The 18,039-nt window shown below is 41.8% G+C and overlaps 2 protein-coding genes across 2 annotated transcripts in view; one reads left to right on the forward strand and one right to left on the reverse strand.

The window, feature by feature from the left end:
- Window positions 1–5,650: 5,650 nt before the first annotated feature.
- LOC119145098 (cytochrome c oxidase subunit 6C) lies at window positions 5,651–11,589 on the forward strand. The gene is made up of 4 exons (XM_037381198.1): window positions 5,651–5,782; window positions 6,757–6,881; window positions 8,520–8,641; window positions 11,463–11,589. Exons 2-3 carry the CDS (start codon window positions 6,768–6,770, stop codon window positions 8,637–8,639), a joined length of 234 nt encoding a protein of 77 aa, XP_037237095.1. The 5' UTR covers window positions 5,651–5,782; window positions 6,757–6,767; the 3' UTR covers window positions 8,640–8,641; window positions 11,463–11,589.
- Window positions 11,590–14,502: 2,913 nt separating this feature from the next.
- VPS13B (vacuolar protein sorting 13 homolog B) overlaps window positions 14,503–18,039 on the reverse strand; it is a 476,916-nt gene continuing 473,379 nt past the window's right edge. The window contains 1 exon segment of the mRNA XM_037379063.1: window positions 14,503–16,563. Within this exon segment, the coding sequence (XP_037234960.1) occupies window positions 16,318–16,563 (246 nt within the window). The 3' untranslated portion in view covers window positions 14,503–16,317.

Below are 18,039 nucleotides of genomic sequence, written 5' to 3' on the forward strand. Positions count from 1 at the left end.
TAATACTGTGGTGGAGGCTATGGATTATAGTAATCTCATGCCTCCTGCTTGGAAAAACGCTGCAATTTTTCCAGACGTTTACATGTAATGCCATATTGAACATGGCCAAATTTGTCTTAGGAAAATGTATCCTGAACTCATTTAATCAAAATATATTTAACTAAGGTTGCTTACGCTGTTATCTATTGCCAGTTTTGTTAATCATGAAGCTCAAAAATTTCAATGCAGTAGAAACCCGAGATCCACAATTTCCTAATTAGATTATTTCAAATAAAACAGTAAAGTTAAAACAGGCTGGTTTAAGTATACATATTTTTAAAAGTTTATGCGAATAACAAGTTTGTTAAAAAAACACAAACAGATGATTTGACTACTTTCTGGAAGCCTCACACATTTGACCATGCCCCACCTTTCAAACCTGGGACCACAGTCTAACATGGATTTTAGCTCCACGGGGGATTCTGTAGACAGAGGCTCCCTGACTGCTGGGACCTCAAGTGTTGGTAAAGTTATGATTGTAAAGAAAATCCATTATATTTGCAGCACCACCAAATATCAAATAAAAGCTATGGAGTCTTTGCACAACATAGCAATTCTAAATGGATAGGTTCTTCCAACACTAAAATCAACAAAAGCAATGGCATTTTTTAGGAAGAGGGGATATATTTTATTAGACCAGGTGATGTACTTGGAAACAACAGACAAACTTTCAGGCTCACAATTTGTTAACCAGGTCATAAAGAGGTCAAGAAATACATAATCTCTGGGGTACTTGTTATTGTATTTTTGTTTTCAATTGTGTTTGGAACTCTCTTTTCATATACAGACACAATCTGGTTGATGTGACTGCAGTATGATGACACAAGTCTGAAAGCAACACTCCCCTCTCCTTCTAGACAGTCATTTAAGATCAGAAAACAAAACTTGGCAACATTTTGGAACACTTACCACGTCACCACCTCAACATGAATTAAAACAGTCTAAAATGAGAGGTTTAGAAACCTATGAGAAAAAGTCTAAAAACTTGCCACAGGAAACAATTGCAAAAGTGGCACTTTACACATAACCTGGGCCAGTCGTTTTTGTCAGAATGAGCTCTGTATTGTACTGGGTAAATCAAATAAAGGGCATAGATGTCTCTAGGTTAAATCTTACAGCTCCAAATTTTTAGGTGTCACTCTCTTGGGGTGCAGTCCCTAACCTGAGCAAGGCCTCTTCTCCTCTCTACACAGCTCGCTCCTCTGAGAGGAGCACACCAAGCCGAGAGCTGCCCTGAGCAAGCATGTTGAACCTAACCAAGGAAGGGGCCAAATGTAGCGCCTTGTGGAGAGTGAGTCTGATCTTTTATTTGAAGGAGGCTTTCCCACTTCAGAGCCACTGTTTTATACCCACAGGTAAGTTGGTCTGTCATTTTCTGTGAGAATTAGTTCCTTGAGCCAAATTACAGTTGTATGAACAGCAGTAGTTGGCCACTGTCTAATTTCCTAGAAGTCAGAGGATCACTGGTCACATCTAGGAAAAACAGAAGGTAATAAAAGGTCTGGTCTAAACCCTACTAAGGTATGAAGAACGCTTCTTGTTTCCATGGCATTGGACTACCAAAGGGTACCCATGAATCTTCTGCTCAGACTTACTGTAACGCGTGCATGATCAAAGTACGGGTAAATGTACCAGGTGCTTGCGTGTACAGGATTGTCACCAGTATTGCTGGGCAGGTCATGCAGACATTGTCTGCCATATGATAGCTTCCATACGTTATATGGTGTTTGGAGGCAGAGAATTTTACCTTGTGTGGAACTAAACCATGTCACAGTGCATCAACCAAGCTGTGCTTTGAAAAGGAGTGTGAAAACTTGGTCTTTTGTCCTTGTGTTGCGGTCCTTGCTTTCATTTTCAAAAGGAGGATCTCTGCTCCCATGCTGTTCTTACCTTGGACACTTTCTGGAGCTGAACCCAAGCTAGGAATGCTTGTGGCCTACATCCGATGGGCTGTCAGTTGCTGGATGTGACTGTAGAGACTGTAGAGACTGAATTACATGTAAGAATTTCATGCACCTATTGGTTAAACTGTAGATTGGAGTATTTGTCTGTAAAAGTGGTTTAACTCCACAGGTTCCTGGAAAAACAAGGACGAGGAATGAAAAAACTCTCTCAGAGTAAGGGACTTCTATGCAAATACAGAGGAGTAAAGGAATGACGTAAAAACATTGGGTTTGATGACTTTATTTCCATTGCAGACAGGCTACATGACATTTAAAACCACAAAAGAGAGAAGAATCCTGGCATCATGTAAAGGGCTTTGAGCAATGAAAAGGGACTGGAAAGAGGTGCTTCTGTGGGTGGGTTTTTGTTTTTTCCTAAGAAATCAGATGATAATGTAGAACATTTCTGGCAACAAATGATGAAGTTAGACTTGTCTAAGTTAAACTTTTAGGTAAGAATGACACATACGTGGAGTGTTACTTGTTTAAAAAGCCATTTATCTAAACAAGGTTTTCCTGTTAAAAGAAGCAGGGTGATTGTTTCAGATAGGCCCTCTGAACCTGGAGGACCTCAGAGTGAGAACAATTAATACAGAACCATATTCCAGAAAACAAAATAGGGAGAAAAAAGCATCACATGAATGTTAATGTCTACGCTGTGGAACCTGGTGTGTTTTCTAGTTCTTGGGCCTGAATGCACATTAGCCATGTCTTACCTGCAAGTCGGGAACTTGGGAAGTAGCCAAATCTCTCTGTTAACAATAGAACTCGTGATGATACCAACACAGCATCATTCACATAATTATATCACTATTTGATGTGTATAAAAATACCAAAATCTGTCTCTTTACAAGTTGAACAAAACCTAAGAAATTGCTTTTTTTTTGAGGTTTTTCTATTTCAGAAGCATGCATAAAATCAACAAACGCTTGTGAAATCCCTGTCCACTCCATTTATTCCGATTTGAACTTTTGCTTTTTTTTCCTCTCATTTGTTTATAATGCCCTGTTGGAAGTACAAAAATATTTTTCTTGCCCCTACTAGTTTTTGCATTTTCCATTTAGGAATCATTGATTCACCCTCATTTTTTGTACAGCTGCCATTCCAAATCTGTTAACTTCTTGTGCCACAATATCTTTCTTTGTTCCATAGCACCATTGGTTGATGTCAATGCAGCCGTGGTAAGAGAGTATTTGATTAGTTAATTTCTTGCACAGAAATGGGAGGAGGAGCACAGATGTATGCATTTTCATATGTGGCACATAGCATTGTTTGAATTTTTTTTCTTTTGTGATAGAGAGGTAGATTTTATAATAAATCAAACTATTGAGGAATGCAGCCAGTTCAGGGGATTGCTGATGTCCCATGTGATCTTTTTCCAGTAGATTTTTGGTTCTAATTTGATCCAGATTATGATTATCTAAAGACTTTTTGTGGCATGTGCAAAATCACTTGATTGTCACAGTCCTGTTCCGAGTCGGCTCCAGTCCACACCACAGAAAGTACAATCCTAAGTATCACAGCTGGCACTCTCAGTGGAAAATACAAGGATATACTGCCTGAATTTTCTCTCAGTACAGTCAGAGGTAGATTTTATTTTAAATTTCAGTGGAGCACAAGGAAGAAATGATTTAGCATTAATGCCTTCCATCACTCCTCAAAAGATGATCCCTTTCAGGGACACCATGAAGAAAGCTCAATTGTTGCTGGCACTGCAGTATTTTGGAGAGGAAAAGAGGACTGCAGATTCTAGTTTGGTAACTGTGACACCTTTTGAGCAAACAGTCCTAATATTCATGTCCAAAAGACAACTGGAGCAGGTGCCAGAAACCTCAGGGACTGGGTGTACTGGGAAGGAAATAACTGCTGTTGTCTCTGTATCATGCCTCTGTCTTTTTAGAAGGGTTCTTTGCTTTGATGCATTTGGATACATGGGGTCCACTCAAGGCCAAAACTGCATTCAGTCTTATAATCCACTCAGAAACCGGAGTGGTAGGAAGCAACTCTGAGCACTGACTTAACGGAGCTGATTATCTCCGCCCTCCTTCCACGGCTCTTCCTCTAGTGTATCCTATATCCTTTTTTATCCCTTATCTGCACAGTCCCAAACTGCCCTTTATACAGTACAATAAGGAGTTGGCTGTATATTCCACAGTAATGACACAAAGTAATAATAACAATTAGCACTTTGTTTAGCATCTTAGCTATAACAGAAAGACGCCTAGCCAGCCGTACCTCAGGCACATGGGGAAACTGGTCACACAGAAAAGAATTTGATGACCTGGCCAGCCATGAAGTAAGCTATTGAAAACTGCAATCAAGATTTCTTTATTTGCAGACCGAGGTCCATCCACCAAAATATTCTGTCTCACCAAGACTGGCGCTTATAGGAAAATTCCTCATATATAATTTATAATGATAGTAGCCACGAAACCCACTCTGCTTTTATTCCAATTGATTTCGTATCCTCTTTTTCTGACATTGTGTAATAAAAGGGCAAGTTGAGCCGAGCTTTTTAAGGTCCCCTAGACAACTCTCCCTGCCATTTCCTTCCTGGTCTCACCGAATGACTGCATGAGCTCACCTCAGGAACAGCAGCACCCTTGTGGACCCACGTATTTCCCAAGATCCCCCACATCCCCCACAACCCCGTTATAGACACATCTTGTCATTCTTTTCTCATGACATCATTAACATTTGGCTTTTTGTGTGGATCCACATGGGAAAAACTCTCGGACAGACATTTTTCATTTTGGTCTCAACTATTGTAACAAACTTTTCTTCAATTTGAGGAACCTTGTCCAAATCACATCTATTGAGACTGCTGTTGCGAAGAACATTCTCCCAGCTCGTAGCTACAGCTGTATGATTTCTCTCCGCAATTTTCTACTGTCACTTTCCTCTTCTTTAATCCCATCGAAGGAAAAGCAACTTCTCTTCAGTTTTAAGGGGCCATCTCCTCTGTCATTTGGTATTGGGATCTGCTGGCTTTGGCAAGGGAGCGCAAGGGTGGAATGAATACCTTGCTGCACAGGAGAGGCTTCATTTTTTTCAAGGCAGGAATTTATAGCATTTAGTGTAAATCCCACTGAGGGTCCCCAGGAATAAAAACGACAATACCACATGCAGGTGGTGATTAGGTGGAAGCCATGGGCAAAGCACACATGCACCTCATTTCCAAGAAAGGTAGGAAAGCCGGTGGAGGGATACCTACAAAGGATTACAGATGGCTTGTTTCTGGGCTTGGCCAATCACTCTTGGTGACCCGTGTAGGTTATTATTTCACGTATTCTGGTATTATGGCTGTTTGGGTTTGATGGCCGCTCTGAAAATCTGGGAAAGCGCCCGACGTGCGCGGCAAGGGCAGAGGGCCCGGCCTGCCGGGCTTGCGGCGGGCAGCGAGCGCCCGCAGGGCCGGGGGGCTCTCGGCGGGCGGGAGCGCGGCGGCGGCGCCCGGCTCGGCCCGGCCGCCTCAGCTGAGGGCGCTGCTCGCGCCCGCCTCTGCTCTGCGGGGCGCTCGGTGCCCGGCGGGCCTGAGGCGGCGGCAGGGCCCCCGCTGAGCCCTCCGGCCGGCACCGCAGCATCTGCCCGGGCGCCCTTCAGGCGGCGGCGGCGGCGCCCCCCCCTCGCTAACTCCCGCTCCGCGCCACACGGGGCCCGCGCCGCGCGCGCTGCCGCGTTTGGGCTGAGCCGCTCGCCGTACCCGGGCGGCCGCCTCCCGCGCATGCGGGCTGCCGGGGCCGCAGAGGGGAGGGCGCCCGGCCGGCGGGGCGGAAGGACGTTGGTGGGCCCGCGCTGAGGTGAGGCCGCGCTGCCGCTCCCTGCTTCTGCGGCCGGGTCCCCGCTGCCCACCACCCCGGGGGCTGCCGGCCGCCGCTGTCCTCGGCCGCGGCCCCCGCCCCGCGGCGGCTGCCCGTGACCTCTGCGCGTCCCTGAGGGCGGCGGGGACGGGCGCTGCGTCGGGCGCGCTGCTGGGGGGCAGGGGGCGGCCGCGCCTGCTGTGAGGGAGGATCTGCGCGGGGCTCGGCTCAGCCTGGCTGCGGCAGCTTTCTCCGTGGCCGGAGAGGGGTCTGTCGGTGGTGGTTCCTCCTAAACGTGGGAGGAGAGCGGGCTGCGGTCAGCTCCAAGGCCTGTGGGGACCAAGGCCCTTGGGGACAGCTGGGCCGCCGCCAGGTCTCCGCTCCTGCTGCGCGGCCCTGTGGGCGCAGGAGGCGGCGCAGAGGGCAGCGCTGTCCGGGACTGCTCCCGCCTGGGTGCGCCTTCAACCTCTGTTCAGAGAGAGCCGCCTGCTTCAGCCCCAGTAACACCTTACCCGACAGAAAAACATCCTTTAATGCAGTAGGGTTTGCAGTTTGGAAAAAAAAAAACCCAAACCAGGTCAAGAGGCATGTGCTTTTCCTTAGAAATGAATAAAAGGTCGTCAATGTTCTGAATGTCTTCTGAGGTAAACACCAGGACAGCAGGCCTGAAATGGTAGACCCCTGCGGGGAGGGAAGGATTTAGTATGAAAAGCAAAGGCCACTCTTGATTCCGTGAGTACTGGATGTAAGGAGTATTAAAACTTACTTAGATTCACATCATAAATAGGTTGTCCTTGAATGTTGTCCCTTAAATCGTCTCATTGAAAAGTCAAATAGAGGAGTGCTGTTGCTTATGTTGTGAAGATTATTATTACACAATATAAAAAACATAATTTTCTGGAATAGAGTTACAGAAAATTATTTAAGTAGAGCTTCTTGTCCCACAATTCTTTTTTTTTCCTCCTTTCTTCTAGGAAATATCACCATGTCGTCTGCATTGTTGCCTAAGCCACAAATGCGTCGCCTGTTGGCCAGGCGGATGAAGTTTCACCTGTTTGGGGCATTCTTTGTGTCTGTGGGATGTGCAGCTTTATACAAGGTGAGCCCCATAGTCATTCAGTTATAAACTGGACTCATTAGAGTGTTTTAAGAATTCATAATATTTTTTTGTTGAGATGTGGTTGAGCTGTTCATCAGAAAGCTTTAGCAGTGTATTTTTGTAAGCATGTTTCCAGAACATAAATAAATCTTCCTAATCTTCATTTGAAGAAACGATACAAATAACCTGATGCTTTAAGCTGTTGTGATGAAGATCACGCAATTCGTGACAACTTAACCTCGAGTGTCCTAGTCCTAGACTGCTCTTGATCATTTGCACGGTTGATGTATGTTAACTCTAGATAGTCTGTGTTTCTCTCTGTCACAGTATCTGAGGCTTGAGAGAGTTGTCAAAAGTCTTTGTTTTATCTCTAGACTGATCCCAGAAAAGTTGCTCATAAACATTTAGGAAAACCCAGCCTTCACACTGAAGATGTTAGTGTGGGGAAGACTAGTATGGTACTTTTAGCCTCTCTTTTGAAGTATTGTGTGGAAATGGAGCATTACATTTCCAAAAAAGCCCACTTACAGACTGGGGTTTGTTTTTTGTGGTCCTTAAGACACTTCTGATAAAAGAGTGGTAGTTGTTCTTGAGCACCTTTACTAAGTAATTCTCGGATCTCATACACAAAGCAAGCAACAGAGTTTGAATTTCTGTGGAAGAACTGGATCTTGGTTTGTCCGTTGGACTCATTCTAATACTATTTGCAGCATTTGAGTACTCAGGAAGCCTTTGATAAAAGTGACTAGCAATTAAGTTAATTTCAGGCTGTTCATCACGGAAACATCACAGCGGACTTAAACTTCTCAGAGATCAACAAATGTCTATCAGAAACAATAAGCTTGCACAGTTAAAGCTCAACATTACTTAACACATCTGTTAAGAGGTAGGCAAGTTTGTCTGTGGTCAGACTGACAGTATTATTTTATTAACAATCTGTGGATTTATACCTTATTTGGCACCCCATATTAATACACTAGTAAGGCAGAAGACAATATTTAAAACAAGTAACATGGATCTAAGTAGTGATTTACTTTGTTAGATGTTAGAAACTGTTGGAGAAAACCACCGTGGACTTTCCTGCACATTTTGGGGGGCTTTTTGAGCATACCCCTGCGCTTCAGTATCTAAGGAGTCAGGATTGTGTCTTTTTATGTCGGTGAGCTGTAAGGGTGGCTTAGCACTCTTGTAAAATTTTACCAGACTTCTGTAGTTGACCTACAGTGTAGCTGAAATGTAATGCATTGTTTTAGGATGCCATATCATCTGGAGTTACAATTTTGCAGCTGCCTGCAGGCACAAAAATTGCCATACCGGCATGTTTTTACATCTAAAACTATTAGCAGGGAGGGCATTGGACACTTAAGTGTCAATATAGGTGGAGCGTTTCTGGATCTTAAAGGAGTGATGTACTGTCTTGTAATGGGCTTTCTTTTTAAGGTTTTACTTCAGACATTGTTTTTTCTGACCAATGGTCAGGTAGCCTGAACTGTGGATTTCAACAGTAACAAAGTAATATGTTAGTAATTTGAGCTGAAGGATTTTAAGAGTGACAGCCACTGACACAAATCATAGCAGTGATAGAAAATGTGTTTGTAAAGCTTTGCAAGCTTTAATTTTCTCTGCGTTACTTTCCAGTTTGGAGTTGCTGAACCCCGAAAGCGAGCTTATGCGGAGTTCTATAAAAACTATGACCCCATGAAGGACTTTGAAGCCATGAGAGCAGCTGGTGTGTTTGAGTCTGCACCACCCAAATGATGGTAAGGCACCTTAGTAGTAAGCTACTCTGCATTAGAACAAGAGTAAATTTGTTTCAGTGAAACACTGTGCTTCTGTTTGGAGGCTTTTCCTTTCTGATCAAATAGAAAGGTGCTCCCAAAGAAAAAAGATCCAAACTGCCTTTGAGAGACCACTGGGTAATAAAACCTTGAAGAAATAGGGGAACTAGGGAGTGAAGAGTAAGGGCAGAGTAGAAAGTTCCTGAGTACCTTTTGGGTAACTTGTTTAATTGTGTGATATAGGAGACTTGCACAGAGTGATGCCAGGCCTTTCCCTCCTCACGCAGCCATGCAGAGGAGACAAAGCTGAACTATAAGACTTGCCTGATACCACTGTTACATTGATGCTGTCACATCTTGAACTGCTTAGCTTCAGGCGATCTATATCTACTGCTTATGTCTTGTGGTGGTACAGTGAATGAGAAAATGGAGAGGCTGTTTCTCTCTCATAGCATGCATCTTAATGCAAGAAACAGAGACTGTTTGCACATATCCTTTCGTCTCTTGAAGTAGTGAGAGGAGGAAGATAACTAGTCATGAGGGGAAATATATTTACATACATACATAAATATATATATAAATTGCAGTGGTGTGCAGTTCTGTATACTAATATTCAGATTTTTGCCAGGCTGAATTAAGCTTGAATTGAACTTTGTTCACAATGCTGTTTTCCTAACACTTAACACTGCCTTTTGTTTGAAGACTACCAAACTTTGTTCTCCCTTACTTGTCATAACACCAGGAGAAAAAAGTTTTGATTTCAACCTTGTCGTAGTTATTAATAAGCACACCCACTGAACAGCACAAGCTTATGATGAGACAACTCAATAAAGAATTCCTCCCCCTTTCTTGATCCAAATCTCTTACACCGAGTTCTCTGTTTCTCTTAAAATGAATTTAAACTAATCTAGAATGATAGCTTTTTCATTCTTTTGGAATGTTTTCATATTGTGATCATTATTGTGATAATCTGTGGCTCTAATTATCCTGGCCAGCTGGATTTTCTCAGCCTCTTTGTGTAAAGAAGCAAGATTGAGTAAAAGATTTGTACTTAACACTATTAATGCTTAATTCTCTTGTGTGACTATCTATAACTATCTGGTTTCTGCATAACACAATTACATAAAAAATGCAGAGCTCCAGCTCTTGTAACAAATTTAAAAAGAAAAAAAATATGGCAGTTTCTCTGTTTCTTGGTGTGGTGTGTTTTTTTTTTTTTTTTTTTTTGTGAGAGAGGGAAACTTCTGTTCTTTAGCTATGACTGCAACAAAAATAATGAAATTGCAAGTTTACCTGGTTTTAATCTTGGTAATTCTGCCTCTGGTTTGGTCCTATTGCTAATATATAGGCACTTTCAAACTTTTCTTAGACACTGGAATTGCATTCTTTAGTCAGGTGGCCTTCATCAGAGTATTCTGAAAGACCATCTGGTGGTAAAATCATTTGAAACAAACACTGTCAACAAGGATGCATGTTGAATACTTAATTGGAATCATGAGCAGGATTTTTTTCAGTGCAAATAGAGCTCCATTCTTGGTTAACTTATGTTCTCATTTGCAGCTTAAAAAAAATAGTTACACATTGTGTGCACCTGTTAAAATTAAATGTTTCCTAAACATCTATTCCATCCTTTAATTACGCCAGCTCAAAAGAAAATGTGAAAGACAGATCTTTAAATGTGATTTTGTTTGAATTGCTGATGCTTCTTACTCCTTAGCCTATTTATGTAACAACTGAAATTTTTCACTCCGTAGTAGTAGAAAGAGGTGGGCTTTTTTTAGTGCCTGCACAGGAATACTTAAGTAGAAGGAGAAAATGCCAGTGTTTCAAGTGTTCTGGAAAGACTTTGAAAAGAACAAGTACACAGAACAGATGGAAGACATTTTCATTTGCCTCAGTAGTCTAGATCTTAGCTGTGGAAGCTGGATGGAGGTTGAATTTGATGCTTTTTTTGGTATAGTTACCTAAAGGGTGCAGTCATGCATGCATTACATCTCCTGTTTTATTGGAATATATTCTGTACGTGGCAGTGAATACAGTGTTTTAATGTCATTGAACACTCATTCCAAAATCAGTACTTGGCCCGAAGATTAAGGAGAGGGTAGGGTAGGCAGGGAGGGGAATTCCTCGGTTAGGGTGTTTGTTAGCTTGGCATTCTCCACGAGTTTGTTTCTGCTGGGCATGCGGGCAACTTGGTACCTGAGGGTGAATTTACACTGTTTCGTCTACTTGTCGTGGCCTTTGTGTGGTGACACTGGTAATGGAAACGAAGTGCAAGTATAAATTCAAGGAGTATTGTACCTCTGCTGTGTGCTCAGTAATAAAGGGGCAAGCTAAGAGTTCGGTGCTAACCACTTGCAAGACTGTTGTCATGGAGCAGAGCTGGTCTTGGATTGTGTTCAAGGTAATGGGGAGAAGCAATTTGAATTTGGTTTTCTTCCTTCCTTGGTAGGTTGCCTACACCACTTGTTTCCTCTCTGGCTCCTGTCTGAAAGCTGCATTCCTTTCTCTTTCAGGCCCTTAGCAAGATTGATTCAGTTATCAGTGTGGCATGTACAGTGAATCTGATGTGCTGTGCAGTATTGTTCCAGCTCTTGATTTGTTCCATGTTTCACTTCTGTTTGCCACATGAAGGGTGTGTGAATCTTAAAGCATCAGGAAATAACAGGGGGAATTCCTCTAGACTAAACCACCACATAAACATTTCTCTCTATTGCTTTGCATTCATACATACTAATATGTTTACTTAGAGCGTGAAGTTTGTCCAACATAACTTAGTATTTTTCTTTTTTTCATCTTGCAGATCCCCTCCAGTCTAAGGAGACTTGATGACCGAACCTTATTTGTTCAGTGAATGGTAAAGTGTAACGCACTTCGGTGCATGGCATGCTCTAATGTAACTCAATAAATAAAATACATATGTCAGTGGCGCTTAGTTGTCGTCTTTAATGTTGAAATGCTTAAATGCTCAGATGCTGGGAAGAGTGGTGGTAAGTCTTCATAAATTGCTCAAGATTACCAAGTCAAGTTTTCTTTCCCCCAGGAATTATTTGCATCTCTGTTTTGGCCAAATTCCACATTTGATCACCAAGTATATCCCTAAGCAGTTACAGCTAGGTTGTCCCAGCTGCTGGTGGGAATTTGCAAGAGGATCGTTGTTGCAGGAAGGGAGAGGCTGGATTTCTGGAAGGGTTGGTGTTACCTCTGGCTTCACAAGGTGAACTGACCTTGAGGCGAAAGAATTTGGATAGGAATTCTGGAAATATACTAGCCAACCTTCCTATCTTTTTCTACTGCCATCACTGTATTGCCTTCTTACAGCAGCGAACTGTTACATCAAACATCAAGACCTACAGACTGCAAATGCCCGCTCTTATACGTGGTATGTTACTTTGATTGGAACATGGACTCTGAACTGCAGGTACGTTCATATATATTTGATGTACAAGGGGAGAGAGGGTAAAACCAGACCAAAAAAAAGAAGAAATACTTACTTTAGGGTGTTACAGTAATGAAAAATCTTTGTGTGCTGCTTTTAGACACGTACAATCTTTTTAATATCTGGAAGTAGTCAGCTAAGCATAGTTTTGATCTCTGCTACATGCTGTGTCGTCCAAGACCTGATGCTCTGTCTTCTGCCAGGAGACCCGTCATTCAGAGTGCAGCGTGCACATTGCCGCTTGCCCAGGTTGAAGACGGTACCAGGACTGTAGCTCTTGATTGCTGAACGTGGGTACCAGGAGAGGAGCCCAGGCTGGTTGTGTGAAAAGGAGGGAAGGCTGGTATGAAGCAGCATGACAAATTAAGCCATCTGTGTTGTATTTGAAGGTCTTCAGTTCAAATGCTGTTTGGAGTAACTTACTATTTTAAATGGCTCATTAATGATAACACTTAATAGGTATCCGTGAGCAACGTTTGGACTAATGCGGGGCGTGCAAAGAAGTAATGCATTTGATCCAGAACACTATTCCAGCACAACGTGGGATTGTCTCTAAACTTTCCATATAGGCAGTGTTTCCTTGAAGCGAAGAAGGAATTCAATAGAGGTGCAGGGGAAACCATCTAGTAAGCAAAATATTCCTGCTCCTATAAATGTAAACCAGAGCTTAACGATAGCAAATGATACCTGTTTATCTTCCCAATGTACAGTATAAACACTGTACGTCATTAAGCGCTGACCAGCTTTTTCTCAGGCTTGTCTGCAGGTTTAAATAGCCAGGGGTCGTCAGTCATACTGACAGCTTCAGGGGCAAGGAGACTTGCTACTGCTAGGTGTGCAGGCTAATAGACCTGACTTCTCTCGCAGCTCTAGCCCCCTTACATTCTTCCCAGTTGCTATGAATTACTTTAATTCTAAGTTTCTTCTGAACTGCTATAGCAGAGAGCAGGTATTGTTGTAGTCTGTGTTCCTTCAATTACCAGCCCATAATGATTTAAAGAAATGAGTTTTGTGAGTGACGATAGCTTTTTTTAACCATATGGCAAAGATGTCTTTCGCTTTTCTTTTCATCTGTGCTTTTGAGAGTCTGCGGGTTGTAATTGTTGCTTGTTGTGTGTGTTACGGTTTCACAAAGGATGCAAAGCAAGTGCTTCCCTTCGGTGGGCAATGCCAGCCAGCCCGTAGCTTGCTCTCCTTTGCAGTGGGCAGGGAGGGCGATGCTGGGTACCTAACGTAGTAGGCAGAAGGGCTAACCCTTGTCTGAAATGGGTACCAACCCATCCAGTTTCCTAATTTTCCTTTTTTTATTTTCTCTCCTTCTTTTCTTTTTCTGCCTTGGCCAGCAAGAGTTCAGTTAATTCCATTTTACAAACAATTGGGAGTGGGACTTGGCATAGTACAAAAAGAAGACCGCTGTGTGTGAGACCCTCATCAGCTGCTTGTGATAGGGTCTGGCGTGCTGTTTGTAAGCGATGTGGAGCTGAAAAACATGCTTGTCTGCTCTGAGACCATCCCTACCCTCTGTAAAGGTTTTTTGCTGTATTTATGTATGAAATGCTATATAAAAAAGAATTGTTTGACCTAAACTACTTTGGGAAAGGTTTTGCTGTGCATAAGCTTGACTATGCCTTCAAATTTTTGGCTGGCTGGCTTTATTCTCGAGTGTTTGAGGAATGATTGATTGTTCTGGAAGCAAACTAAAAAGACAGATCTGAAGTTGCGAGCTCTCCAGGTCTAAAGAGCATTATGAGCGTAGGCATGTTTTAAGAGTACGCATTGGAGTGCCTCAGCAGCTAAGTACAGGCAGCTGCTCTTTGGACAACTTTGTTTTCATAGTTCACACAGCTCATATGTAGGAGAGGCTGATTTATGTGCCGTCTCCACACTGTTTCCATACATGTGGTCAGAAGGGGGAGAAAGAACCTGCCTAATGCAGTAAAGATGCTAGCTTAATTCACTGAAGAAGAGTGTAATTTAAGCAAGTGTTTATTTCAGGAGAATATAATTCAGGAAAAACACAAATGTATCTCAAACAATGGCTGCATACAAAGTTTTAGAAATTAAACTGCTGCCTTCCCGCATTTTTTACGGGTATGTTTGCATCCTCTTGGCTGGTTTGTGTACTACATATATAACGAACAGATTAGTCTTAATTCAAATGGTGACTAGAGTGCTGTTTTGTTCAGTTATGCTTTTGTGACTAAAACTTCTCAGCAAGCTGATCATCAGTTTTTACTTCCAAAGTGGTGCCGTGATCTATTGCATTTTCTGGTACACGACAAAAGTCCAGTGAACAACTGGAGTGTCATGGGGTCTGCATCACCTGTACATCTGTCTTGCTGTTGTACATGGGGACCTGTTGATTCTCTTGTAACCGAATGACCAAATAGCTCACAAAACCAAGTATTACAGGAATAGCTTTATTATCTTTAAACAATTCCATTATATTACAATTTATCCACCAATATGCAAAATTATAACTATTAAACTATTTCCATAAAATATTCAGGAATGAAGCATGTTTGTGTATATACATATACATTTTTTTTAAATAGTGTTAATTTAAACGGTGACTAAGTTATTAAATCACTCTATGAAATGTTGATAACGGATGGGCTTATTTCACAGTCGGAAAAGGACAGTGCAATCCCAGGCTTCTGTATTTTCAGTACACAAGAGACACAGCTTTTAGAAATACCATTTAACAAAACCAAACTCACAAGAAAAACATTGCGGTTACTACATTCTTATTTACTGTGCATTTGGTCATATCAAGTATGCATAGAAGTTACTAACTAGAAAGCATATGTATCTGCTCCAAATGATGATCAGACTTTATTCCAGTTCTTGTCACCTATTCCAACCATGTTCAGGATTCCCCAGACAAAACTCGTGTCCGTAAGTACATGGAAAAGGGGAGAAAAGTAACACGCATAGTTGAAAACCAGGTAAGCTTTTGTTTCTTAAAACAAAACTGCCATAGCCACGTTTGGTTTATAAAGTAGTCTTAACTCCCCAGAGACAGTAATTTCTTGTCTACTACAAACTAAAACATCTGAAAAATAAGACAAATAAGCTTTCTCTGTGTCTTGATGTGTTTAACATTATATTCATAAGCGTATTGTGTTGGCATCATTAACTATTAATATAATTGGTGCCCGTGGGTCCAGGCTTTTCAATTAACTTGAAAAAAACCACCAAACCCCACCTCATTTTGCTTAGCACTTATTTGAAAGGCCACGTTTTTAAATATCCCTGGGTTTATCTGTTCAAAGATGATAAGCATAAAGTGAATTAGGGCTTAAGTGACCACATACTGTGCGGTGGTAACAGATCAGCAGGCTATACTTGGCACCCGCCCAGCTACGTTACATTGAGCTCATAGATTTTTGGTAGGTTTTTAAGGAGACTAAGCTCTGTTTCTTAAATTTTTCAACTGCATGTTACTGGCTTCCAGCTAATGACCAGACAATGTACAATGTCATATATACATTGAACATCCTTCTGAAAATTTGATGGTGGATAAAATAAAGTTTCTGTATACAGACAGTTTTAAAAATAAATTCACATTGTAGTTCATGTTTTGTTCTCCAAACCACACAAAGGCACTAGTTTACATGAAGGACTAATGTCCTGCAAAACTTCAGTCAAATAAAGAAGCTATTTTAAGGTTAAAGTGGTGCTAAACCCCAGCTGTCACTAGTAACTTAAAACAGCCACAAGTGGGTTTTTCAGATTTAGTGGGGGAAAATGTTTTGCCTCAGGATGTACGTGTTGGGGGGGAGCGTGTCTGTGGGGGGAAAGGCTCAGCCTGAGCAAGTTTTTACAGCTGAGTTATAAACCTGTTTTATAACAGAAACTAGCAGATCCTTAAATATGATATAGTAGGTATTGATGCGCATTTTGCGTGTGTGGTGAAAATGTCTGCATGCAATTTTTCCTTACTCTCTGATTTTTGGTTATTGAAAAGAAAAAGGATTTTGATTGAGCTATAGTCCAAGGCTGTTCCTTTTCACTGTATTCATTTGCTAGAACACTTTCCTTCCAGCACTAGTATTTTGGCTGGAATGCAGGAATGTTGTCAAGATTAGAAAAGCTCTTGGGCTTTGTTATCATCTCCTACTTCCTCAAGAATTATATGCATCTCGACTTGATGTAGGTTACTGCAAAGAAAGCATTACTTTCAAAACGGTATTACTATACTCACCACAAATAATTATTAATTAAATCCTTTCCTCAAGGCTTTATTTTTCACCATGGTGAATTTGCTAATGAATACTTGGGCAAAATTTGGATCAACTACATACTGATACGTTTTTGTTATGGTTGGAAGGTGTTCCGTAGCCACAGTTTGCAACGCTGGCACTGTGGAGGTGCTGGGAGCGAGGTGGTAAGATGTCTTTGTGACGTAGTCCACAAGGCGGTTGTACTGCTGTTCTGATAGTCTCTCTCTAGCTCCATCTGCCTGAAATCGGAGAAGATAAAATAGTTACTGAGTAACTGACTGTAATGGAATTTGGTAGTAAGGTAGAAGTAACTTCCACATTACTTTCTGTAGTTAAAAATCTCCCCCCCCCCCCGGGATCTTTCTTACAATAGTTTAACGGCCGTTTCAATAAACAGCGATCTCCCATAGTTTAATGCTTGGTCGATTAGTCCTCTCCCTTGCTCTTTTGGACACTTCTGAGAAGCTCTTCACTCTGCCATAGAAAATCTAAGCAGTATCTCTTCAGGATTTCAGGACTGGACACCTTGGTCAAAAGTAGGTCTTTACAACAGATCACTTCTTTGTAGACAGGAAAAGCATCTGAAACCCTTTTAGAAAAATGCCAGTAGCTCTTGGCTGTGCTCATCAGTTAGCTATTCTAATTAGCAAAACCATTTTCTCACAAAATAAGATTAAAGAGAGCCCATAGCTGTATCTGGGCAGTTAAGTCCTTAATGTATTTGATTTAAAATAAAGACTAGAAGCTACTTCCAGGTGAATGTTCTATGACAGGATATATCCTTCTGCTTCTGGTAACCAAAAAAGCTATTCTGGGTCAGAGGACACACACAACTGCATTTTTTTAAAACAAAATATTTTTTTGTTTAAAACATAAACTAAAGATGGTTTGGGTGTGTGGTTTTTGGAGAAAAAATTCAGGTGTCTACACAAACTGCCTTTTCCACCACCATGAGTTGGAAGGACTCCTCTGAACAAATGCCTCTTTACAGGCTGAAATATGTAGAGGTTCAAGGCTCTAGGCAAGAGCTTAAAGCGATGAAGTAACCTACCTCTAGTGGAAAAAAATACAGTAAAACAAGTAACGGTCAACAGAAAGGTGGCATCTACCATACGGTTCTAACCAGATAAGGTTATTAGATGAAAAGCCATGGGCAAATCTGGCTTTGGAAGATCACTCTGCTGTGCCCTTTATCTGAAGAAGAAATTGAAGATGACTATGTCTTGCTTGAGAAGGCAGGCATGCAGCTAGCTGCATGGAGTCAAAAAGACGCATCTCAGGAATGCCACCATGGATGCTACAAGTGATATCACTAGCAAAGTCATTCAAAATAGAAGTTATTTCCAAAATATGACAATGAACGAAAAGGCAGAAGCTGTCCTAGGGCTAGGCTCTGAGGCTTCCTTGTCTACACTTGGAGAACTGCCGACCGGTTTCATTTTTGCAGGGTTTAAAATGTCTTTGCTTGTCTGACGTTGCTCTGCGGATTCAAAGACTGCTCTCTTCTGACTGTCTTTCAGGGACTTCTACACACGCCTCACTACCTGTGATGATATTTTGAAAGAGTGCCATTGGATTCAATGTAACATTCACGATCAAGATGTTGTCACATCTCTGGACTGCAAGGCTCATTTTAAACAAAACACTGCTTATTTGAAGAAAGAATTAATATGATTGATAGACAGTGACATATGTCACACCCACATCAAAACATT

This window comes from Falco rusticolus, chromosome 3 (genome assembly GCF_015220075.1).
Source record: "Falco rusticolus isolate bFalRus1 chromosome 3, bFalRus1.pri, whole genome shotgun sequence".
Classification (NCBI taxonomy): Eukaryota; Metazoa; Chordata; class Aves; order Falconiformes; family Falconidae; genus Falco; species Falco rusticolus.